Source organism: Numida meleagris, chromosome Z, assembly GCF_002078875.1.
Source record: "Numida meleagris isolate 19003 breed g44 Domestic line chromosome Z, NumMel1.0, whole genome shotgun sequence".
In the NCBI taxonomy this organism is placed as follows: Eukaryota; Metazoa; Chordata; class Aves; order Galliformes; family Numididae; genus Numida; species Numida meleagris.
The window spans coordinates 40948868-40973941 of NC_034438.1; the positions used below are offsets into that span (position 1 = coordinate 40948868).

A 25074-nucleotide genomic window follows, 5' to 3' on the forward strand; every position below is an offset into this window, starting at 1 on the left:
ATGGAGCATTTTAAGGGACTAATAATATAAAATAATGTTGTTATAATTGCATTATCCTTTGTTAGGCTGGGCTCTCTTATTCAGTCTAATAGAACTCCATAAATATTATTCGACATCACAGTTGCCTATAGCTGTTGAATTCAGGAATGCAAAGGAGTATTCAAAGTAATGTTCATAGCACCTGGGTCAAAAAAAAAAGTGTGCCAAGCCATGACTAATAAGTTGTCTTCGAAAGGGAGTGAAAGATAAAATAGGGATTCAACAGTTGAGCTAAAAGGATGTCTGTTCTGCTAGGGACCTTGAATCTTAACTCTGTAATAAAAGAATTTGAATCAATGCTCTTGCTGAAGCACAAAACTTAGGAGTTAATCATGCAAAAAAGAAGAAAGTAGAATCTACAGCAAATATGGAAGCTTACGGGGAATGAAATCTCAGGTAAATCGTTTTGGAACAAGTTATTTAACTACACCTCTCCCAAAAGGAGAGAAGAGAGAAGATTCATTATGGCCTTAAAATCTAGCAGAGGCGATGCTGACTGATGTGGCATGTATTTACAGTCCTGCTTTTGACTTGTGGTATGTCATTACTGTATGTCCCTGCATGGACTCAAAGCAAGAAAAGTTAATGCTAGTGCAAGATAATTGAGAAATCTTTTTGACCGTCAGTATCGTTTTTCATGGAAGGAGCCATTGTTAATAAGACATTTGGGCACAAAAATCAGCTCTATAAAAAATCCTCCTTTCCTGAACTGCCTTCTTACTTGATTAAGCATATGAATGCCCGTAACTAAAAGGCTCCTATCACAATGCTAAAGCAGGCTGTTTTTTGGTAATTATGACTTCCAGCATGGCTGAGCCACTAGTAGTGACTTCTGGGATAGTTCAAGTGATGGGTAACACACAGAAGTGTGTTGTGAGGGGGATGCAGGATATTGCAGTCTGCAAGAGATCTTGTTAGAGTTTAGGGAGCAAACATGCATGAAGTAAATTGCTTATATCTTTGATGCAGTAGGTGAGAGGAGAAGTAGATGGACACAGTGATCACTTTTGACCATCTGCACTAAAGTCTGAGAATATGTGCTTGCAAGGCCATGCTGGATGCAAACCAAAACCATGTGTTCTTTCCGATTCTGCCTTTGAGAATCTCTCTTTTTTAGTTTTTGAGCCTGCTTGGCTGAGTCATGCTATTATTCACTGTAGGACTCTTTCCGTACTTTCATACACAGGAAGGTCATGTGGATTATTTCAGTTGCAGCCAGTAGTCAGATGTGTTGCCACAGCCAACTTCTTAAGTACATGCTGAAGTCTGGAATAGTGTGAAGCAAAACCCGGCCCCAGCAAATAACAGTGCAGATGGGTGTTGGTAGCATACATGCTAGAACTGCATTACCTCTTGGTGGCACAGGAGCAGAATGAAAGGATGTATTTTATGATCAAGAAACTATTTCTTTTGGCCAGAAATAGCAGCATACTTTGAAAATCATTATTAGTATTAAATTTTGTTTCTAAATCTAAGAAAATTGACTTTTGTTGACATAAGGTAAGTCAAGGACAGTGCAGAGATGTCCTGTTGAAGAGGCAGCGCAGAGATGCAAAGATGAGTTGTGTTCAGGGAGGGGTGCCCTGTACTGTCACTGGTGCTGGTAAGCCAAGACGTCCTCATGCCCCCAGCCTGTGACTGTCTCCAGTTTTATGCAGGGCATGCAACAAGAGTAGCCTGCTGTTTCTGCTTATCCCTGTGCCATGTCTTAGGATCATTCACAGCCTAGGGATATGAGGAGTGTTTTGGATTTTCTATAGCTTGTCAGTTTAGAATATAATTGGTTTTCTTACCTGTCACCACTTTTTCTGGTAGCTGCTTTTTTTGTACAGAGGGATTTTTGGGGGGCCATGAAAAGTGGACAATTTCTTAGCTCAACATCAGAGAGTGGAGAAATTCAGCTCTGCAATGGGTAGCTCTCATCTTTCTTCTCTAGGACAGCCTAGCATTTGTCATCTGGGTCCAGCTTCTGTCTTCTTAAGATAAGAAATGCAGTCAAAAAGTGGTAACAAGAAAGATGTTGGGCAGTGTAGTGAAGGCAGAGAAAGCCTCTGCAGTTTTCTTAAAAGCTCAAGCTGACTATGAGGCTGCTATTGGCAATAGCAAATGACTACTCACAACCCATAATTTTAACTTCCACCAAAGACATTTTGTCTAAAATTTTCAGATTTTGGATGTGAAACCAACTGCAGATTTGATAAAAAACAGAATCAATAATAGGGGACTGCAGGTAATTGTCATACTCGTTCTGCCTTTGACAAATAATGAAGTGTCCCCATTTAATCTTCATGAAACCGTACTTTAAGGTACTTTAAGAAATTATCTTTTGATTTGAGCTTAGTGCAAATTCAGAACAGGGCAATTCTAGTTTCTTGCCAGCACAGATGATGGTCTCATCTTGCATCCTGGGAAAGGGCTTTGCATTACTGGAATATCAGTCATAGACTGCAGCTGTGAGAAGTGATCTGCAGTACTGGTCTGTAGTTGTAATGTGAATTAATGCATTCAAAAAATGAAATGCTTTTTCACAGCAAGTGGTCAGTATGGCAGATATGCAAGTATTGAAACAGTCTGTGTACCATTTTGCTCATGTTCTCTAAAGATCCCAGCAAAACAGCCTGTTTGAAAGGACATGAGCTCAACTGCCTCTGATAGACAAAAATTTCCATCTGCTGTGTTACATTTGGCTTAACTAGAAGGAGTACACAGTAAAAGGAAATATGATTTTTTAATCTAAACAACTGTTTTGAAAGATCATTCCATGAGCTGATTAGTTACTAGTAAATGACAATGGACAACAAATGACGCAGCGCAAATTTCCTGCATTTTACCTTTTCTTAAGCTGTTTCCTCCTGTGGAAGTTTCCAGGTTTTCCTCATCTACATCAGAGAGTCTAATACACTTGAAACCTCCTTCACGCCACAAGGATGACAAGTTTTTACCAGTTATCATAACTGAGTGTATAGATTTATAGAATGATTGGCTACTTTTCACCTGCTGCACTTTGCAGTTTATACTGACTGAAAAAAAATAGTTCACTGTGCAAAATATGTCTTAGAGTAGTGAAGAAATGATACGATGAACAGAATTAGTTTCTATTCATTATAGCGCTCTAACTTCTAGAAATATGTAATGGACGCTTTTTCTTGCCATCACCTCTATTAAATTACAGAGGCAAGAGCATTTGTCTATTTGATGTAAGAGAAGGGATTTGACCCTCATACAAGATCTCTATTAGTATAAAAGGACTGCACTTTCCCAAGAAAAGTTGTATTTGCCTGCCTGCTTTTTGGTGCCATTAGCTTGACATTCAGATATTTCAGAGACCTTAGGATGATCTCAACAAAAAACTGCATACAGTTTTAAATGTGTTTGCACTCTAATTCCAGTACACACAACTCGCACACCTGAAAAATGTTGTGACTTCACATAAGTATCTTGTGTGCCATCTGAGGGACCATTTCCCACAGTTTGCTAGGCTCTGCAGTTCATTAGAGAAATCTTCACCAAAAACTCTTAATCCTGGCAGCTTTCCTAGTAGAATCAATCTCAGTGATCAGTAATGACAAAAACAGCCTTGGTATTAGTATTTCACTTGATAAATTGCAGAGATCTAGGCTTCACTTACATTTGTCAACAATGACTTTCCAGTGAAGTGCAAGGCATTTGAAAAATTACCTCTAATGTTTCAGGCTAGAGGGAGGGAAGTACTTTTTCAAACTATGAGAACATTTCCCTCATGAACCATTAAACCAACTGGGGAGAAAGGAAAGCAGGACAGGGGTGGGAGTATGCTTGAGTCTCTAAAGCTGGGGTTGAATAGCCACATGCCAAATTATTTTATTCCTGTAAGCCACACTATGAAATGACAAAGTGGTTTTGTTATGATACAGTGCACCACAAAACACTAGAAGAGTCTAAATTGCCTTTCTTTAAAGCTGATCTTTCTAGGCTGATGTGCCTTGGCCTGCCCTTGTTCCTTAATTGTGTGTGCACTGTGGTAAATCTTCCTCATCTTCTCTTAAATCCTCTGTGATGGGTCTACAAGACCTGCTGTTGGTCCCCATTCTCTCTGTTTCTGTATCCTTTATCTTTCCCACGGACACAGATGCCATCTTTGTGCTGGGGTGCTTGTATCTGTCATGCCTCTGCACTGTTCTGTCTAACCTAAAACTCAGTTTGGGACACTTTGCAAAGGGGCGATTCATGTCCTTGGGTAAATGCAGCTGTTAGTCTTCCACAGGCTCCTCTCTGCTACTCCCTTCTTTAGCAGGGAGGGTGGAAGCAAACAAAGGTGTCTTCTGAGGATGCCCTTCCAGGATAGACAGGCACATCAAGAGGCTGAATCATTCTGTTTCTAGCATCATCTATTGATTGTTAACATTAGATGACGTGAATGCCTCCTTAAAAGCACCAGTTAATTTGGATGGAGAATGATCTGAAATGTGATGTGCTTGATCTCTGCTGGCTCTTCAGTTGTTTATTTAGGCAAAATGTTGTTACTGGTAGTTGGTGACTGGTTTTCTTTGAATATTGGCTGTAAATTGGAAGTTGTAATGGAGAATTTAAATAGCAGGGTTAGATCACAAGAGTTCAAATGGTGTCTGCACTGATCTTGCTGTTAGATCAAAGGCGTCAGCAGCTCATGCAAGTGGAACACTGCTAGGCATTTTTTTTACCCAGTTATAATTTTTGTCTCCATGGCACTTTGGTTGGAAGTATAAATCACAGAGTGAAAATAAAACAGAAACTATCAATAAATCACTGACCAAAATAAGCCTCTTCCTGGAAGATGACTAGTCTCAGGTATGGATGGGGCTGGAGGAGCCAGAAGAACATTCTAGTCAGGAGGAGCCTGTGTGCAGAGACTCCGTATTTCACAGTGGGGTGCAATATGTCTTTCCTACTATTTAGGGCATGTACCTTCTGTGACTGTCAACATTGTCCACTCAATTTTGGCCCTCAGCCATTTTGTTTTTCAGAAATGACACAACTTCCCCCATCAAGATGAGACCATCTCCTCTCTGTTTCTTTTTTTTTCTTGTTTTAATGCCACATCAAAGAGAAGACAGGCATTTCCCAAAGCTAGTGAAAAAGGCATTATTGCTGTGTAATCTGAGAAGGGCTTAACTTGAAAAAGTTAATATGCGTATTTCACAACTTATTTCAGAGAATGATAGAAGGAGTTCATCAAATTTGAAGAACTTTCCCGGCAATATACTATGCTGAATCCTGACATATTTAGTCTAGGTGATCTACCGGTGCAAAAACTTACTTCACATTCCAACTCCTAATGGCCTACCATTTGTAAGTTTCCACCCAGACGTATAAAATTCACGAGGTAAGATCACCAAGGCACATAAAGAGAGTGTTTGACTATTAGGATGGAGGTTAGACTGTTGAAAAAAGGAAAAAAAGAATGGTCGGAGGGAAGGAAAACGTGTTGAGTTAAGGCAAATCTTTGTTTCTAACTCTAGGTCCTTCTTCAGTTATCAGCAATGACGATGATTCAGCCAGTCCTCTCCATCACATCTCAAATGGCAGTAACACTCCGTCTTCTTCTGAGGGAGGTCCTGATGCGGTCATCATTGGGATGACAAAGATTCCAGTCATTGAAAATCCCCAGTACTTCGGAATTACCAACAGTCAGCTCAAGCCAGATACCTGTAAGTACAAACTATTCTATGTACTTCAGCCATTCATTTTGCTTGTGCAAGTGTTGGGGCTCCTTAACAGAGCTAAGAGGAAAAAAAAAAAAAAAAAAAAAAGAGTCTAAATTCCTGGGAGTAAAAGGCTGGAGTTAAAATGTCTGCAATTTGTTTAAGGTACATGGTATGAACTGCTTTACATCTGTCAAAGCCAAATTCAGACCTTGTAATGAGTCAATTAATTCATTAGTGTTGTGCTCAAAACCCAGTCCATATTCCATAAAAGTCACTGGTAGCCTTTCCATTGATTTCAGTGGTCTTTGACCAGTCCTCTGCACTAAGTGCCTTCTTGAGAGAAAACAAATGCTGGGTCAGAAACAGCAGTCAGTATTGTTATGTACTCACTGCTTTTATTTTGGTAATGAATATAACCTGATTTTGAAGTCTAAGAATTTGTAAAGTTATAAGAATAAATAAGGGTTAAAAATTCCATTCTTTTAATTTAGCTGGATAGTTCAACCTCTGTAGCTGGAAAAGACATAAAATATTTTTTAAAAGAGCATGAGGTTGCTTAGTGGACAGTAAATGTCACATACAAATTATATCATGCTCAGTTAGAAGATGCAATGTAAAGAAGTATGAAGAGTTAAAAATAATTAACTACACGTAAGCTAAAAAAGAGTATCCCTAACTTCAGCCACTGCTCTTCAAACCTATTAACAGTTATAGAATTGGACACGTAAAATGTTGGTTTTTCAACCAGCTATTAGCAGTGCAGTAGATAACTGAAAAAATACCTAGATGGTATGGTGATTAATAGCAGCTGTAGTACTTACTATTCTTCATCAGCTGCACGTTAAGTACAGATGCATTTAGGTCTTCAAGTGTTTCAGCCATGTTTTTGCCTCTTTTTTTTTTTTTCTTTTTTTTTGCAAGAATGTGTTCAATTTTCCTGGAATTCTGATCTGTTTCTCTGGGAATTCACTCCAGAGATTACCTGTGTGGCTGATAAGCACTGGGTGTGCAACTAAGGGATGCTGCCACCTGACTCTATCTTACCTGAAATGATACAGCTTCAAAGCACAAGTTGTTGCTTAGGGCTTCACTGCCAGGGTCATAAACCTTTGTCTCCAGTGTCACAAAGCTTAAATGCTGTAATTGCAGTCTTCCTTGACATCTGCATGGGTGTGTGCATGCATACGTATATGCATGACATCTAAGGTTGTAAAGACCAATACTGGACTACCTACTTATCTTCTAAACATTGACACTCACCCGCATCATGATTGCTGCACTAAGAACAATGCACACAAAAATGCTCCTGCCATGCAAGAGAAGGGATTTTTCTGCTTTTATTATACATTTCTGATGTTCTCCCTTATTATGAATTTTGCGTGTGTGATGCTATTTTGTGATTAGAAGTGCCCCATTATCTCTTGTACCAGAGGATATTTGAATAATTTGACCTAGCATATGTGGTAGGATGCATTAAATAGTCACTGATTTGCTGATACTTGACCAGCACAAGGAAAACGTTATACAGATGCATTGTGATTAGAACATTAATTCCTGTGAAAAATAGAAGCCACTAGGGAATTAGAAATGGGCAACATGCCCACTAGAGCTCTCTAATGTTATATAAAAAGCCAGGCTTTTAAATATGAGGCTACCGTACCTCCGTTCCCAGCTGCATTAGACAGCATTATAATTGTTTAAATAAACATTAGTGACTATGGCGTATTTCACTTTCAACATTAATGTTGAAACAACATACATGCTGTTCTGGAGGAAAATACACAAAAACTGTACAAAAACATAGAATTATCTCACATTTAGTAAGCTACGCATTAAGTGCAGATGCATTAAATCATAGCTGAGTAGCACTAAGCAGGTCCTGATCCTAAAAATACGTAAGTCTGTGTTTGGTTTTATGTGCTGCAGTGAAACCCACATGGTGTCAGGGAAATTAATCACAGTACATGAAGTTCAGCTTGCGCATAAATGTTTGCAGGATACAGCTCAAGGCTTTTCTATGGTGCTCTGGGGAAATGTGTGGGGCTGATGCTCTGCGTTTTGCCACGTTGCCATGGTGGTCCTAGTCTTTGTGTTTTTACCGTAGCAAAGAAAATCAGGCAAACTGTGACAGTGTATAAACCAAGGCAGACATGTGTGAATATATGTGAACGCACATTCTCATGCCAGGCACCTGAACACATGTGAGCATGCATGTACACACCACACACGTGAACATATGTGAACATGCACAAATACGTGTTTATGCACCAGATGTGTGAGGATGTTGCACACCTAAACACACCTGAACACACCTTAACACATGCTCACATGCAACTCATGTGCACCCGCCACATACATGAACACGCACTTACCTACCAAATGTGCAGACGTGTGAACTCACATCTGTGAACACATATGAACACATTACATGCCTGACACATGTTAATAGGCATTTAAACACTGCACATCTGGACATACCTGAACACACATGTACATGCTACACACATGCACTCATGTGAGTGCACCACAGACCTGAAGACACATGAACGTGCTTGCACACATGTGAATGCATCACACACAAACACGCTTTAACACTGTTTGTCAGGGAGCTTCAAGTCTATTGTGCAGATCAGTTCTACCTTGAGTCCATGATTTTTTTGGATGCCGCTCACGTGACCCCATATCACACAGTGCATACCCCTTTATCACCATCTGTCTGAGGGGTGTGATCTTTATCCCTGCTCAGCACTGGTGAGGCCGTACCTGGAGCGCTGTGTCCAGTTCTGAGCTCCCCACTACAGGAGAGACATGGACATACTGGGAGGAGTACAGTGCAGGGCCACCAAGAAGGTGAAGGGCCTGAAGCACCTCTCCTGTGAGGAGAGGTTGAGAGAGCCAGGACTGTTCAGCCTGGAGAAGAGCATTCTCAGGAGGATCCTTGTCCAAGTGTACAAACAGGCTCTTCCTAGTGGTATCAGAACAAGAGGCAACAAGCACAAACTGAAACACAGGAGGTTTCCCCTGAGCACCAGGCAGCATTTCAGTGCTGTGCAGGTGACAGTACACTAGCACAAGCTGCCCAGAGGTTGTGGAGTCTCTTCCTTGGAGATCATCAACAACTGTCTGGATGTGTTCCTGGGCACCCTGCTCTGGCTGTCCCTGCTTGGGCAGGGGCTGGAGCTGATGGACTCAGAGGGCCCTACCGGCCTCAGCCCCTCAACCATTCTGCGATTCCATGATCTGTCTGATACAGAGAGAAATACAAGTTGTCTGATACAAAAATGGCCTGTATGTGAATGATTTCACGTACTTTCTGTCTGTCTCTCTCACTCCCTTGTTAGTACGGAGCTGTACTTGTCTTTTCCTAACCTGCCAGCTTCCTCCTGATGTATGTATCTGGTATTTATAAAGCTCTAAGCTAAGTAGCTCTCATACCTTTTTCCTGTTTACAATAACCAGATATAATCTGGTTTCTCCTCTGCAGCAAGATAATTAATATTTATGGTTATTTCCTATCTCGTCTAAGTTCCATTGTCCTCTAGCTTTAAACATAGCAATCACTGACAGTCATGCTAGAAATGAATTTAGTGAATGCTGGTCTCCAGAAAGAGTGAGACTTTGAACTAGGTGAAACTGTATGCAGATTGAATTGTGGTTTTCACAGAAGTAGAAGGGGTATATCTGCTGTGATTAGCAAGTGGAGTTTCATTACCAACTTAATTTGTATTTTGACTTCTGTACAGATAACCATTTCCAAGTAAATTTTATCAAGCTCCACTGCATAGTATTCAAAATGTGCATGTTTAAAAGAAAATTTAAAAATTGATTGCAGTAAATTTAATTTGAAATTCTGACACTGTATCAGTGTATCGGTACTTTAGTGACCGAGTAACTGAATACTAAAAAGTGCTGTCTCCTGAAGAATCAGTCTCAGACTGAAAACTGTATCACTTCCCTTCTCCTGTGGGACAGCCTTCGAGGTGGGAAATGCAAACTCATGAAGACCAAAGCCCCAGTGACTTCAGGGTCTGGATTATAGTCATCACTTAGGACTGAATTTCTGTCCCGGCTTTCAGCCCAAATGCTCATATGAACTTTTAAATGACTTAACAATTGAAAATTACCCTTCTTCTTCTAACCAGGACTGTCTGATACTTCCAATTCCAACTGCCCGCTGTTTTAATTACCCATTTGCCTAGGCAGCAAATGCACTGGTGTTTCTTTGGCACTTGTTATCTGCCAGCCCATCCCAGCACTTCAGGCTCTTTCTCTGCCATGAACCATTGTTTGCTGCTGCCTAGTGTGGCACATCTGCCACTCCAGTATCGTGAATGTTTCTGCCTTGGAAGGTGGTGCCCTGTCATGTTTCAGACATATATCAGACTTCTTGGTTCCTTTCTGTGTGAAATCAAAAGCTCATTCCTTTTCGCAGTACTTGTGCTAATAGTGACAACTCTTATTTTGGAGGTGTGAGAGAGTCTACCACCTGAGATGGTGAAATGCTCTTTGCACTTAATTCAATATTAACCACATTGTGCTACATTAATGTTAGCCTGCAAACCTTCTGGCTGGGAATTACCAATAGTGTTTAGTAGCTGCTGCAGAAAATCAAGCAATAACTTTGTAGTGAAGTAATATTGTCAGATAGCAAACCATGAGACAGTTTGTCTCCCCTGAAATCAAATGGATGAGCTAATATCTTGTGGGTATTGTGACTAACCATTGGTAAAAGGTTGGCTTCACTAATCCGATGAGATGTCACAGCCCCTAAGTTAATTGGTCTCTTCATTAATATCATGATGTCTCAAAAATTTGTTTTTTTACACCTCTGCATTGATGTTGTAGTTGCTGAAGTTATCAGCTGAATTTGCCAGACCTGTTGAAACAGGCTGGAAGGAACCAAGCTGTTTTCCCCATGAACAGCTGTGGACATTTTTCACTCATCACTTAGCTTACTGCATAGGTCTTAGAATATATCAGCCCATTGCTATTACGTTTCAGTGCTTGATGGTGGAAATGCAGTCCGTAAATAACATTGATGAGCTGGACAGTAATGTGAAAAGCAAAACCTTTGAAGAGGGCACATGAAAGACATCAGTGGACATGCCCAAGTTTAGACTCTGAGGGCAGGTGTTGGATAAGGATTTCCTTGCAGCTGGATTTTGGATTTGAAGAATCATATTGCTCTCTGAGTGTCACTCCAGTAGGAACCACCCTGCACCCCCACGCCAAGAAATTGCGATGGCCGCTGGGTGCAGCTGAGAGGAAGGTGGAACTTTGCCCATTCATGAAGAGGTTTGTAAGCTCCAGATTTCAGGCCCCTGAGGGTGAATGAATGCCAACTGCACTAATGTCAGTTTGCACTTCCGGTGAATCCATGCTATCAACTCACTTAAATTTGTCCTTTAAGATATTATCTATAATGAAAAATAACAGCCTAGTTAGTATGTGGTTTAGTGGCAAGATGAGTGGCTATACCTACAGCCTCTGTGATTGAAATGACGTGGTGTGGGCTGTGACTTTCAAGTGGGAAACAAGTGTGCATTCATGAAGTAGTCTTAACATTTGGTCTAAATTTCTGCAGTCTTGGGTGTTCCTTCAAGTGCCAGAGTGCAAGTGTTCCCCTTAGTTGTGTGCACTGGATAAAAAAAAAAAAATTGTGCAGTCTTCAAATGTGCTCCTATTACTTTTATAAAAATGTAGGGTTTTGCTTACACACTTTAATATTTGTGCATCCCATGGACTTCTATTAGCACACAAATACCAGCCCCATTATTACAATGCTATGGTGAGAAAGTAGAGGGTTATGTAGACTCCATTGAAAAGTAATAACAATTTTTGTACTTCGCTTGGTGGCTTCCAGTAATATAATTTTACCTGCTGTGTGTCTTAGATCCGGTTCTGGTGAACACACCTGGAAAAAATGCACATGAATCATTTCAGTTGGCAGATGAGACACATCTCACATGCCCACTGCGAATAATTATTGCCCTTCTAGTTGACCTCTTTACGCCTCCTGTATCCCACTCTAAGCACTTTACTTGTTAATTTACTCTCAGGCATTTTCATTTTCATTTCAGGGATTGATGCACTATGTAGTTAATGGTGATCTGTCTTTTTCTGACTTGCTGTACTCTGTGAGTATAGATTTCTTCTAAGATATACAGATCCAGGCTCTGTTTGTCCCTGTTAGGGAAGTTACAGAAATTCTGCTTTCCACTTCACCACCTTCTTGCATGATTTCTATGGGAGGAAAGAAATAGTAGTGTTATTCTTATCATTTTACTATGACTTCTACAATATTGGACTTTTCACTTCAAATCCACAAGTTTTTGAATCTGAATTTGAATTTCAAATTTAATTTTAAGGGGGAAAAGTTGTGAAGAAGAGCTTGAAAGCATGAAGCAGATTCCAGAAGCCTGAGAAAGAGATCTGGATTCGTGTTCCCTTTGTTTGTGTCCTTCATGATGTTGTGATTCTTTCCAAGCTCCTTTCATGATGGAGTAGCACTGAGCACCGCAGCAGTGCAGCGCAGATCTGCCTGCCCCTACCAGCCAAGGGTCACAGCCGTGGCTCAGCCTTGTGAGGCTCCGGCCACACAGAGCTGCATGGCCTCTCCCAGGAGCTCAGCAGAAGGTTGCAGCTGCTTGTAGCTTAATGCTGAGTCTTTCCCGAGGCTCTAATCAGCCAAGCCTCTGCAGGAGGGCTGGTTTCCCTTTATTTTGGCATCAGCTGACAATGTTCTGCCCAGCCCTTGGATCACTAGCCATTTGATCTGAAAAAAGAACTGACTGTCTCCAGGGCAGGTTCAACAGAAGGAGGGTTAGGTCACTCCAGGTGTGTTTTTCAGGCATTCTTGCCCCAGGAGCTGCACTGCACATGCTCCTGCTGTGGTGGATTGCCCTCTCCCATCTTTCTCAGTGGGTGGCCTCTCACCGCAGAGCAGGGCATGAGAGTCTGGCAACTGGAAAGATGCCAGCAAGGGGAAAGCTCACTGGGAAAGAGACTGTGCGCTGCAGGGATCTGCCCAGTGTCTAAGTCAGAGCAGCAGGTTCGTTCATTTCTGTCTACTGCCCATCCTGCATGCAATGTACTTTTAATAAAAAAAAAAAAGTACATTGAACCAACTGCCTGTATTGGAAAATCTCTCTGACTTTGTCTCCTATTTAACTAACGTGGCAGCTTCCAAGTTGTATCTATAACCTTACAGTCTCCTAAAGTTTTGAGGAATAGGGATCATTTTTTGATGTGTATTACAGGGTGAAAAATGGACTCTGTCCCTGTGCACAAGAAGGGTCTCCCAAGAGAAAGAATGTCAGCATTTCCATATCTTTTGAAAGGCTTTTACATCTCAGTGACCACAAAAGAAAGGCTGTTGTGGTTTCTTAGCCAGCTAAGCTGTAAGCCTGGGGATTTTCCATCAACTCCCAAAGTTCAGAGAGCTGAAAATTTATAAGCAGCTCATTTTCCTATAAAGAACGGTCTGACCTCAGCAGCCAGAGCGCAGAGGAGCAAAACCGATCAATCTTCGTGAAATCCATACTGAGAGGAAACACCTCGCTACCCAGGCTGATCTTGCCCAACTTGACATTCATTGGCAGTTGGGTTCAGAGGCTGGGAAGTTTACAAGGGCACTTGCTTCACTGAGATCAGAATCTTTAGATGCTGAAAGCTGAGGAGCTTTAGGGGCTGAAAAACAACTGTGAATAGGATTGAGATTAAGAGGAGACAGATATATATTTACTGCTTGTCCAAAACCCATTGTATGCCTCTACGTAAAGGTATTTCTTGGCTAGGTAAATATATAAGAGAGATATTGGCTAGATAAAGACATAAAGATATATGAAGGTATATTTTCTTTGCTTGACTTCTGTAGTTTGATTTTATATTTTAATCCCTGATTGCAGACACCATTTAAATTTTGTATCTTTGCTATTACTCATCATGAGACACATATGTCAGAGATGTCATTCACATATAGAGGTGGTGTATTCCATTAGCTGTATTTGACTTTTGTTAACCTGGAAGTAGATTTGTCCCCCAGACCTTGGCACTTTGATTCTCACATATTTTTCCAAATAGTTTGGTCACATAGTTCCTGTGCCCAACAAATGAAATGTAACAGGGAATAAGAAAAGTTGTGAGAAACTAGACTTTTTAACACCTATTTCTGAGTCTCAGCAAACATGCTTTCTCTTCTCTCTTATAAACAAATGGAAAACATTCTCCCAAAGGCTGAATCCTTTAACTCAAGCATTGTGGATGCTCACCTCTTTAAACATTCAGCATTGTAAGGAAAGGACTATTTCCTCATTAAATGTAGAGGTGAACATACAGAGTCATTTTTGTCCCCAGAAGTTACTTGTGTTATGGTTTTGATCTGTCCATGAAATCCATTTATATCTTGTAAAAAAGGCAAGCAGTTACATTTTCAGAAACTCCAGTTTCCACTGGGAGTCCTGCTGCTGGAAATGCAACCACAAGAACAGCGGCATGGACTCTGATCTGTAGTTTATGAATAATTAGCGTATTTATCACCTGGAAATGCAGTGCAAGAAACACGTTTCTGGCTAAACAACAGATGCTATGAGAAGGAGATCTGAGAAACTGTAATCCAAACAATCATAGAATCATAGAATGGCTTGAATTGCAAGGGACCACAAGGATCATCAAGTTCTAACCCCCCTGCCACAGGCAGGACTGCCGGCCTCCACATCTGTACTAAACCAGGTTGCCCAGGGCCCCATCCAGTCTTGGGCTTGAACACCTCCAAGGACAGAGCATCCACAGCCTCTCCGGGCAGCCTGTTCCAGCACCTCACCACTCTCTCTGTGAAGAACTTCCCCCTGACATCCAACCTAAACCTTCCATCCTTGAGCTTAAGACCATTCTCCCCTGTCCTATCACTACCTACTCAAGTAATAAGTTGTTTTCCCTCCTTTTTATAATCCCCTTTTAAATACCGGAAGACTGCAGTGTGGTCTCATCGCAGCCTTCTCCAGGCTGAAAGCCCGGCTCCCTCAGTCTGTCTTCATAGGGGAGGTGCTCCAGCACTCTGATCATCTTCATGGCCCTCCTCTGGACCCTCCCCAACAGCTCCACTTCTTTCCTGTATCAGGGGCCCCAGATCTGGATGCAGTGCTCCATTTTTGGCCTCACGAGGGCAGAGTAGAGAGGGACAATCACCTCCCTGCTGGCCACCCATCTTCTGATGGAGTCCATGATACCATCTGCTTTCCAAGCTGCAAGAGCACACTGCTGAATACATTTCAACTCAGTGCATTCAAAGACAGGAAATGGAACAAGAGAACATGAGACATGCACTCTCAGTTAAGTGCCCAGTGCCAACATTCAGGAAGAGTGTGCACCTTCTTGTGTAAATTTGCCTGGCTAACTTCAGTTAAGTGCAGCAGTGTTGAAAGGCACTTTCAGCATCGAGCACTACTGCAAGCTTCATGTGAAATGCCTACTTAAAGACCTTATGGAAGTTGAAATGCAGTTCAACACTTGCATAAACATTCTTTGCAATTGAGGTATTAGTCAAGATGAGGAAAAACAACATAGCAGTTTTTTAGTAGGTGTAATCTTAGTAGCATCACTACCTTCAGTTTGTCATTTGACAATACAGCTGTATCAGAAATACATACACTGTTTTGGCACCAAAACATGTAGCTAAATCAGTAATATGTAGATGACAAATAGCTCTGTTTATGTTGTAATGATTAAATTATGCCTTTCAGACTCTGTGCTGCATAGTAAGTTCTAGGAATGTTGTTTTTATATATAAAAACCTGTATATGTATATAGAAGTATAATGGGAAGCAACATGACAGAGCTTAAGTGGGTAATACTTATAATTAAGGTGAATGGAAAAAACATAATCCATTGTGAAAACCTCTTTATCATGAACCTGGCCATGGGAGTGAGATTAGGCCTTTGATTTATTCCTTGTGTCATTGAGAGCTTTGGCTAAATAAGAAGTACAGATACAAGGGAAGTCAGATAATATACATAAGAATACAATCAGAATAAATACAATAAAATAAGAAATACAAATATATAAATATTTCTAGATATTAGGTTGAATAAATACTGAAGTAAGAGAAAATCAGAACTAAATTAAATAACTTTATAGCCAAAATAATATCATAAATCCTACTTCTACTTTCTCGAGTTTCATCACCAGACAGTTGCATCATTATTTAAAAAGGTGAATGTGTAAAATGCAGTTAGCCCTGAGCACAAACTCACCCACAGATTAATCTTTTGTACCCACCAGATCTGCAGAAAGGTCTGCTGCCTGCTCTGAATATGAGCATGCTCCCCTATTTACACTTTCCTGTGTATGCATGAGGGTGTGCTGGCTTGCATACCAGCTCATGCACCAAGTATTAGCTCACTTTCTCTGTCCCTCCCTTTACTCTATCATGGTTATTAGATTTAGCAAGAGAGATGCTTTCCCGACAGTATCCTTTTAGGGGGGGGGATCCATGCAGCTGGAATGTGGAAAGCCTATTCTCCTGCCTCTGCCCCATTTCCCCCTACAAAGAGAAGGGCTCACAAACTGCTCTGGGGTATCTCCCAGAATATCTTAGTCTGAGGTCTGTGCGACTTGATCTTTGCTGAAAAAAAATGGCATCAAAGCTTGTAAGATCTGAATATGTTTGGTTTTGTTTTGACAGGAGTTTGCTGGGGAACTCCTCCTTGTCTCAGGCTTTGCTGCACATGTGTTGTGGGCATAGGATGGGTCAGAAGCAAAGGAAATGTAGCAGCCTTTTAAAGCATTGTCAAAGTAACGCAGTCGGTAATACTCTGAAATATTCTGTAATATTCTTCAAATGAGTCTTTCAGCATTAACTTGTTAATTAAGTCTTTCAACAAGCTCCTTGTTTTTCACAACTGTAGTCAGAGAAAAATGATAAGGCTGTTTTTTTTTTTTTCTCACCAAGAGGTGTTAAATTAATATAACTGGTTTTGTTTGGATTCTGTGTAGTAGAATCCCTGAGCTGGTGTTTTTTTGACACATCTGAAGTCCAGCAACACGTTTCCATCGTTAACTGCTAAAACATATCCTTGTGGTCATCTTTTAGAGTCCTCCCTTTCACACTTTCCTTTAAGCTAGTTTTATTTAGGTTTGATGAACAGAAGCAAAGGCGTCTTGGGAGCATCTGTTCTCTCTGCCAAAGGTGCAGACTTACTGGGGCTATGACTGAGGGATACAAGGAGAGACAGGCAGCTTGTGAGCATGGCAGTTCCCAGGCTGTGAGGGTTGGTATGAATTTCTTAGCACATGACGAGGTGGTTGAGCAGGACATTCCACAGACGATGGGTTATCACTCTTCAAAGGCCAGTACATCAATTAAGGCATGAGGCATACAGATCTGGTATGAGGTGAACACTCACTTGGTCTTATCTCTAGCCCATCAATTCCTGTAATAATTGAAGACTATTATTTGCAGATTGCTGGGGAATCGCTGTGATTGAAGTATAAAACCCCTGCAAGGGAAAATAGTGTCAAATGTCTGAAGTCAAGACCCTGCAATGAGGTCTGAAATTGTTGAAGTTCTGGTGATGAGAAGTTATGCAGTACCTCTAGCTTGCAACTTACCCATTACCTTTTGGGGGGATTAAACAGAAACATTTAAATGAAAAATGTTTTGCATGGGTGTATTGTTTGTATTTAGGAAAAAAATGTGTGGTATATATGCATCAGTTATTGACTATTTCTCTAAATTGCAGTGTATCTGTAGAAAGCCAATCATCTCTCAAGGGATTGCTTGTTGTTTTTATTTATTTATTTATTTTTAATTTGTGCATTATGGTAATCCAAGTTCCATTCTCAAATGTCAGCTTGGGGTATGAAAGGAGAATCTCAAAGGTATTAGGGTGCTAAAGTTTTCAGTTCAACAACTAACTCATTTTCTGAAAAGCCCTTGAACAGCTTAATACTTCAGACAATTCCAGTAAATGAGTGACTCTCCTTTAGATACCTAAATGCTTTTGAAGTCTGTTTGTTGAAACTCTATTTAAAGGAATGGCAATGATTGTGTAGGTCATGGGGTGTAGGAAAAGGCTCTCCATCTCCAAGAGGATCCTTTGAACAGCACTGAGTTGTATCTGAGTTTTGGAGTCAGAGTTAAGGAGGTGGGAAGCTGTCTTCATGAAGGCACTTCCTTCCTCTCCTCCTTCCTCCCACCTTGGTTTGTTTCCCTGGAGAGAAAGAATGGAATGGTAGTTTCATGCAGTTATTTGTGCCCAAGTTTGGATAATGAGAAGCCAAATCTAACTTCAAATGCAGATTTGACATGATCTTGAACAGCCATTACAAGTACTTTTACCAGCTACAGTTTCTGTTAGAATCTTTCAGCAACTAAACCATCCCCATACAGATTCTTGCATTTCTGAGTGTTGCTTAGGATTTGTTTAGATTTGGTTTCTTAGTCTGCCTTTCAAGGATGTGCTCTCATTTTTGTTGCCCACAGCTTGAAGGCCTGTGGCTGCTTTAAAAAAAAAGAAATAGCTGAAAACAATACCCATTGTTGGGAATGTGTCCCACACAAAGTAGGGAAGAATGGAAGAAGGAAGAAACAAATGGAAAAGAAATAAAAGAACATCAGTCTCAGCTTTTGACAAAGAAAGAACAATAAATGACTGATTTGCTCTGACCGCTCGTGCAGGAGGACGTGATTTGTCTTGTCTCGGTTTTACCCTCATCAGAAGAAAAGCAACTGCTTTGCTGTATTTGCAGTCTCCACTCAAGAGGCTGTTGAGACTGGAATAGCAATAGGGTTGCCTCCAAACAGAAATGTGTTGACCAGCACTGTGTGGGAAATCTTGAAGAACTCCTTCTTGAGTGGTAAAGAGCCAGGCAAAAGCTTATGGGCTCAGTCTTTCATCCCCTAATTTACAAATGGAAGTTCCCTGTTAGAGAGGGTTTCTCCTTCCAGGGCTGTCAGTGTTGTAAACTGCATGTGGTGCTTTCACCTGTGAATCTTGCTTGTGCTACCAGAAACGCACGGTAGTGCTGTACATCTAGCTAGGAGTCAAACAAGTTGTACTGTCATGGTGTCTAAGTGGATTGCAAACTCTCACCTTATTTTGCCTCCTGTATCTGCACAGTTCGGTAATGGACAAATTGCTGCAGTACATTTTAGTAGTAATTTTTCTGACACCTAAAAACAGCTGGTACTGTATAGATTAGAAACTCTTCATCAAATAAGTATCTAATTATCCTTACACAGTACATTTCTTCCAAATCTTCCAACACATAGAAGTTGGCTTGTACTCTGTGACATAAAGATTGATGTCCTTTTCTAAATGCCAACCCTGTGTAATAAATTAGCTGATGTTCCCTGTGTGATACACAGCAGTGTTAGCCAGGTTCCTGGACATTAAGATCCAACATACTAATGTCTTCCTTTGGCCAAAGCTTTCTGGATAGGATGAGCAGAGAAGAGGGATCAGAAGCAGCTGAAAGGTACCGGTGGCTGTTACCGTGGAGTAGGCTCTGGTGACAGTGGTCATGCCAGGCTCTGACTCCTTCAGTGCACTCACAGTTTGCCAGAAATAACGATGGTGCTGGAGGGGTGACTGCTGTCTGCTGCCCCTGCTCTGCAGCTGGGGAAGCAGGTTCACCATCCCTCCGTGCCTTCAGCCAGCACATAAGCGGCCTTCGACCTGAGTTCGCCAACATTCCCAGGAGATGCTGGATTCACAGGCTGCACCCCTTTGGCTGCCACAGGCATCCCCTGCCAGCACCAGCAGTGAAACCCAAATGCTCTGTGCTGAGCTCAGCAGTGTGGCAGAGTGGTTTGAGGCTTGTACTTCGCACTGAGAGGAGACATTAGGTGTGCTTTTTCATTGAGGTATAGCTTCAGATGTAGTGAATCACAGTCCTCATCTTGAAGATATGGTGTAGGTACCCATTCCAAAGCCTCAAATTCATGCCTGCCTGCTTGAAGAATGTATTTCCTTATTCTCTTAGCTTTTGCTTCTACAGTGGAAGGGCTTTGCTTTCCTTGCAGCTGCAATGAACTCTTCTGAAAGTTTGTCCAAATCCAGCTACTGCCAAGAATCTTTATCTTGCTACAAGGTGGTTCTTCTGCAACTCATGAAAACCTTTTGCATTACACATTCTGATTTGGCATGTTTCCTCGCTGGAATTGTTTAAGATGTGGTTTTGTACTTTTATCACAACGTTGCACTGCATTTTAAGGCTACATCTTTTTTTACCTCTTGATGGCAACATTTTAGAGAACCCTGAGATGGTACCATGCTGAAAAGTAAAGACAGTGCAAAAGAAAGAACGTATTTCAGAAATGCTGAGAAAGAAAGAAGTTTCAGCTTTTCTTTGCAGTGATAGCTTTCCTCTGCAGGCCCAATCCAGAATGGATTTGGCATTAAAATCAGTGGGAGTCTTTGTAGCCCAGTGTGTTTAGAATGTGGCCTCAACATCATGAAATAAGCCTGTGGTGCACCAATGAAAAAAATATTATTCGTTTGAGAGTCTGTATTTTTCTGTAAATTAAATGTTCTGGTAAATTTTCTTGTCTGCAAGATTGGATGGTTTCAAGAGAGAACAAAGCACACAGGTATTCATTGCTCCTGCTGAAGATAGCTTTTCTGTCTCAACTTCACAGATTGTATTTGTTGACAGTATACATACACAGAAATATGTGCAGCACTTTTTATGAAAAAAAAAGGCACAAAAAAACACCAGGTATTTTCCTTAATAATGGAAAGAATATAGAGAAAACTTGGAATTTCACTTGTTTTGACCATCCCTGGAAGCATTCAAGGTGGGGCTGGATGGGGCCCTGTGGAACCTGACCTGGTGGGTAGCTACCCTGACCACAGCAGGGGGTTGGAACTGGATGGTCTTCAAGGTCTCTTCCAGCACAAGGCATGCTATGGTTCTATGACAGACTATGCCTGAGCATACAGTGTTTATTTTTTGTCATATATAATAGTCTGCACCCACCCACAGTGAATTCCTGGTCTCATCAGATCAGTCATCCCATCCAATCCAAGAAACGTTTTGTTATGCTCTATCTCATCTTTGTCTATGGGTATATTATATACAGACATATATTTTAAAATCCACAGCGCATGTTAGGTAAACCATCTCAAGAGCTGTCTTCTCAAAACTTGAATCCTTCCATGACCGCAGCCAAAGGCTGAGCTGGGAGACATTTGGATAGTTGAGAGACTAGTGTATGCCCTATGTTAACAGAGTACTTCAGCAGACTGCAGAAAATGTGTCAAAATAGTCCCTGAATGTCTCATATCTTACTAACTGAAGTCTTTCTCAGATGGCCCTCTCAGAAAGACAAGAGAAATTCAGGGAAATGATAAGAACAAAACTGCTTGCAGAAACATATATTGATGCTGGGAGTTTTCATTTTAAAGAAAGAGAGGCAATTATTTAAATGGAAATGCAGTCTAAGAAAAGATAACAATCTTGAGTTTAAATCTTTTCTAGATCTTCAGGCTTTTATAATAAGCAAAGGGAATGCTGATTTACGAACTCTGGTGTAAACCCTCTGTGGCTTTGAGTCACAAATTGTCCCTCATTCCCTGCTCTGCTTTGTGCAGGCAGATTCTCAGAAGCTGTGTCAGTGCTGAGCTGAACTTGAATCTTTACATGGCAGGGTTTCTCTCTGGGTAATCAGGCTAAGAAAGTCAGGGATCAAAGCCTATTAGAGCACATTTGAATCAAAACCAGAGAGTACTGTTTTCTTTGTATCTCAGATTCTGTAATGGAACAGGATTTATCTAACCAAATCTACAGAAAACCTCCTTGTCTCTGACAAATTTATTTGGAATTAGATTTTGGGTTGTTGCTTTTTAAACAATTAAAGAGCTGTTCATTATTGCGAAGCTAAGCGGTTCTGCATCCTGGTACACGTGAGTTATTGAAGTTCTTGATATGCACTGGTGTTTAAGTTGTGCAATCTTTATAATGTCTGAAAATAAAATCACACTTTTGGTCAGCCAGTTCTTAATACAAGCTATGAATGATGGGTTAATTCCTAGGAAACAATTAATTCTTCTCCCCTCCTCTGCAACCCAATGAAATGTGATGGGGCAAACTATCAGGGAAATGTAGTGTAAAAACTTTAATAATGCACATCATACTCACAAATTGAAAAATATGAAGAATACAAATATATTCAGTCTCTTAACATCATACTCTTACAGCAAGATTACAGGACAAAGGAAGTGTGTTGTAAACTGTTTAACATTTTACTTGTTATGTTTAACAGACAGCTGTTCCATAGGCACAGAATTTGTTGTGTGAGCCCAGGCTTTGCTGCAGCAAATAGATCTCATGTTGCAGACATGGAGAAAATGTAGATGTTATTTAAGCCAACAAGCATGTTGTTAAGGGTGACCACTCTTCTGCCCATGGCAGTTGTCATCACAAATGTAAACTCCTAGACACAATTACTAATAAAACTCACTTATTCTGGACAAAACTGGACCAACATCACAAAGCTGAAGCAGATAATTCACGCTCAGACAATAGGGAAACTGCAGGGAAATTACAAAAGCCCGTAACTTGCACGTATCCAAGCAATAGCCAGTAACAGCTTCAGTAAGAAGAGGCACTTTGTGAGACAATTATATGTACAAATCTCCCTCTTTGAGACAAAGAGAAGGAAGGAGAGGGTGGAATTAGGAAAAGGAAATAAAAGATGAGAAAGACAATAAGGTAGGCCTTTTGTGGTGATACACTCCAATTAAGGCAGACTTTTTCAGCTGTACTGTTCCGAAGTTCAACCAATTAAAGTCTCTATGTAGGTTTTGCCCTCCTTGAGAGCATGACTGCAGGATTTAAATTTAGGGAACAAAAGGATTTGGGCAAGTAGGCTTTGCTTTAGATACATTACCTAACTTGTTAAAAGCGGATGTGTTTGGTTAGGGATCTTTTTAATTGCAATTCACTAGGCAGATGTGTTCTTTAAGCTTTTCCTCTTTCTTGCATTTCATCTTGACAGCAAAGTAATTGAACATCATGTTGGGAAGGGAATTTTATCCTTACTCCTGTGGAGGCTCAGCTCTGGCCTCAGTCAAGAGAAGTGGAGGTCAGCATGGCAGGGCCTTGTACCTGCAGCCTTAACTGTTTGTTGATTTAGTTTCATAGATTTTAAACTGATGTTTATCACATTTATATATGTTCAGGAGGGAATTCCTCTTGAATCCCTGACAGCATTTAATTATGATCATAATTATAAAATGTCTCAGTTCTCTAGGGAGCATGAAAGGATCAATAGAGTATAAGACAGCCGAAGAACAGAAAGCTCTTCTGGGTCATTGGTTATTTCTATCCCTGTTTCCCACCCTTCGTGCCCCTCAACCTACCACTGCACTTCCTGCTGTTGGAGATATGAGGAGAAAAATTATTAGGGTGTTGAAAAATAAGTGTAGCAGCAGTGCTTGTGACTATCAAATGATCTGTGTATTTAAAAGATGTCATGACTTGCATTGGTTGCTGGAAACTACAGGAGAAGGTTTGCAAATGTTATGTTAGAAATAATAATGTAAAAGCACCAAACTCACTGAAGGTGAGGTTGCCCATCGTAATCCAGATGGTGGATTCTAGCATAAAATTGACTGCTGTATGTAAAACTTCTGCTTTTCTAAAGTATTTGTACACTGACAAGTATTTGCCATACCACAGGAATTAATTTGCTGAGTTTTTCTTTAATGATTATCATTTTCTTCAGCCTTGGAGACATTTTCCAAGCAATTACTTTTAACTCATAGCATTTAGATCAGGATATAAAGTTTATCAGAAGTCAGCTGTATTCAAATCTTGGGTTCTGGTTTAAACTTTTCTAGCTTCATTAGAGCTTGCTCATAACTTCGCTGCTTAAAGCTTAGTTTTGATTTCTGTTCTCCACGTTGTTTCCACTTGCCCATGATTTTTACTGGATAAGTTTCTTAGGAGAGAAAGTTGACAGCCCTAGATAAGAATGATAAAAAAATGATTAGTCGAGTAATGTGCTGATGTGCTGGCATCCTGCATAGGTTTCTGTATGAAAGTGGCATACAGATGATAGATTGAATGAGTGGTTCCTCCACCATAATGTAAAGTCAGAGGGGGAAGATTCTAGTGCCTTTTCTACACTGTACAACCAGAATAACCCAACCTTTATTGAATCATTCCATCTCTGGTACAACTCCTTCTGCTAAGAATCTCCATACTGAAGCAGGGTAATAGCTGGGATTTAAAATGTACAGAAGTAAAGCTGTTCAAAAACAGAATTTTCCGCCCAAGGGAGATTTCAGCATTTTGAAATTACTTTCTGGTTTAAAATCAGAATGTAAGTTAAAGATGAAAACACTTAATTCAGTCTTGTTTCAAGTTGAAACATTGAAATGGGAAAACTGCCCATCATTAATAAAATTGAAATAATTTGCTATATTTAAATGAAAAAAATAATTTGGCAAATATTTCAAAGTTGTTTGTAGGCTTTTTTTATTAGTTACGTTTTCCTTTATTCGTACACTTCTTTCCATTAGTTTTCTTGTGGAAATCATCCGGGAGAGAGAGGGACTTTAAAAGAGAAAAGTGGTTGTATGTAACTGAAAGAGATATCCAACTATCCCAAACATTATGGAATAATGGGTGAAACTCCACTGAAGTCAATGGAGCTTTAAATTTTGGCACTAACAGAAAATCTGTCCCGTAGAGTGCAATTGCATTATTACATCTTGAATGCTTTTCATTCTCATGATGGAAGTTAGTGAAGGAGACTCTTTTCAAGCACTTATGCATTTATTATTTTAAAAATCCATTTCCTCGAAGAGGTCAAAAGCTCTTCTCATCTCCATAGGGAGCCCATGAGAATTTTGGCGTTCTAGATTACAGCAGGTATCCAACTGCATTAAAATGTTAATGCTGTTTTTTTAACCATGCTGTGGTTTTGTCATGAATCAAAAGTAGTGGAATTTAATTATTTTTTGATTGGAAGGAAAAAAATTCCAGCAGGAAAAATGTCACATTAAAATCATATTACTTCCAACTAATCTATAAAAGACATTCCCCTTCTGAAAAACCCATATACCTGATTGCTTTGTATCACCAGTATGATGCTATAATACTGTTTTTATACTCTGTTTCTGGCAATTTTTTGTATAATACATGCAGTAAACAGATTGCACATCTTCTCTAATAGCTGAATGTTTTTTTCTTGTTTGACTATTCAGCAATGCTGGAGTTTCCCACCTTGCCTATGTTGATATTTTTCCTTAAGAGCAGAGAACAACGCAATTATTTGTTATTATTCGTGTTCATTATTTTAGATCCCCAAGACCCAAACAAGACCTCTCTGTGCAAAGCACTGTGGGATTCTGCAGATAATCC

General features: G+C 40.3%; 1 protein-coding gene across 4 annotated transcripts in view; it reads left to right on the forward strand.

Annotated features, from left to right (window-relative positions):
- NTRK2 (neurotrophic receptor tyrosine kinase 2) overlaps positions 1-25074 on the forward strand; it is a 207790-nt gene that overhangs the window by 113779 nt on the left and 68937 nt on the right. For 3 of the 4 annotated variants that reach the window (XM_021380843.1, XM_021380844.1, XM_021380847.1), the window contains one exon: positions 5517-5705. In XM_021380843.1, coding sequence (XP_021236518.1) covers positions 5517-5705 — 189 coding nt within the window. The remainder of the gene's footprint in view (positions 1-5516; positions 5706-25074) is intronic. The other variant, XM_021380845.1, reaches the window with a different exon arrangement.